Source organism: Poecilia reticulata, linkage group LG8, assembly GCF_000633615.1.
Source record: "Poecilia reticulata strain Guanapo linkage group LG8, Guppy_female_1.0+MT, whole genome shotgun sequence".
In the NCBI taxonomy this organism is placed as follows: domain Eukaryota; kingdom Metazoa; phylum Chordata; class Actinopteri; order Cyprinodontiformes; family Poeciliidae; genus Poecilia; species Poecilia reticulata.
The window spans coordinates 7,929,030-7,930,562 of NC_024338.1; the positions used below are offsets into that span (position 1 = coordinate 7,929,030).

The window sequence follows — 1,533 nt, forward strand, 5'->3', positions numbered from 1 at the left end:
AGGCCCAGTGTAATGAAGCCGACAAAATGACTCGTTGGCAAATCGGCTTGAAAGACACGTTTGAGTTCCGTCGCACGGCCGTAAAAGTTCTGCACGGGTATTTCCTTTGGATCCAGCTGCCCTGCAGGCTGAAAAACTACAGTCCGGGAACAAAGAAAGGTTGAAATAATAATAATAATAATAATAATAAAAAAAGACTCTAAAGAGTTCCATCCTTTGCCTGGATCGTGGTCCGACTCCAGCCTGGCGGCTAGTCAGTGGTCCAGGCTGTTGCCCAGCTTCTGCCCCTCCTGCAGGGCGGCCATGGCCAGCCTCAGGTGCTCCTTCAGGCTCTGAATCTCGCGCTCGGTGCGGCCTCTCATCCCGTTCAGCTCTCCGTGCACCTCTGCGTACCGCTCACAGGCCAGCTGCTTTTCCTGCACAACAATGAGCAGAGGACGGGGAAGGAGGGAAAAATAAAYGAATAAAGGCGTCATCTTCAGAGCGGCCTCAGGCTGCGACAGTCAAGCACTACATCCAAAGAAAAAACAGAGCTGTGCTTTTTAAATTACAGGGTTCCTCTGTTTGAGTGGTTTGATGTCTGCATCAAGTTTAACACTCTAGAGCAGTGTTTCTCAACCTTTTTCGGGCCAGCGCCCCCCYAGCCTTTATCCAGGTCCCTCACCGSCCCCCACCAAAGAATTTGTAGGCTACTTTGCACTGACAAWTATTTTATTATTAATGTTACTATCATTATTGTAGATGTTTTGAATCGGCGCACCGATTATGTTTTCCCGTACACTTCAGAGCGCCTTACGCTCCTTCACCTCGCGCACATAAATGTWGTAAATGTAGCGAGTTTTRCCCTAAACGTATCGGCGTCTGGAGGAGGAGGTTTGGGGGGCGAGCATATGTTTCTACGCTCTTTTGTGGAGGGGGGGGCGATTTATGTTTTCGCATCCACCTGAATAATGTGTAGTTGCGCTTCTGTCCATGGCACTTCAACAATATTATTTTACCTTTTATCTGAAATAGTGTCTGTTTATTCTTGCCATACATTCCTCTGTATTAATTATTGCTAAAGCTCTTGCCATACCAGTTTATTCCTCCGTATTTAGCCTGGTTTAGTTTCTTAGTTTATTATTGGATTTTGTTCTTCATTCATTTCCATTTAGTTTCCTTTGATTAGTATTATCCTCTCTTGGTTTATCGTTATGTCCACTTTAGTTTCTTTCCTGTTGCTGCATTTATTTTATCGTTTATTGGCCACCATTAATTTTCGCTCATCACCTGCTGCGCTTCCTAATCGTGATGTTTCACATCATGTGTTGATTTTTCACTGTTCAGCGTCRGATTCTCTGTTTTTATGCCATAATTCACATCTAGTTCGTCGCTCCGTTTTGCCCGCTTCTCATGTTTCAGAGTTTTGCACAATGTGCACGGCGTTTTTTTTGTGTTTTTTTTTAACTCCCTAAGGTGCAGGGCGGTTGGGAAGCGTATCGATGGGGAAAAGGCAGACCGACATAAACCTTTTAAAACAACGGAAACAATTTC

General features: G+C 45.0%; 1 protein-coding gene across 1 annotated transcript in view; it reads right to left on the bottom strand.

Moving 5' to 3' along the window:
• Positions 1–6: 6 nt before the first annotated feature.
• The window catches only part of LOC103468525 (TRIO and F-actin-binding protein), a 26,698-nt gene continuing 25,171 nt past the window's right edge, over positions 7–1,533 (bottom strand). Inside the window, exon 15 of the mRNA XM_017306103.1 lies at positions 7–416. Within this exon, the coding sequence (XP_017161592.1) occupies positions 255–416 (162 nt within the window). The 3' untranslated portion in view covers positions 7–254. The remainder of the gene's footprint in view (positions 417–1,533) is intronic.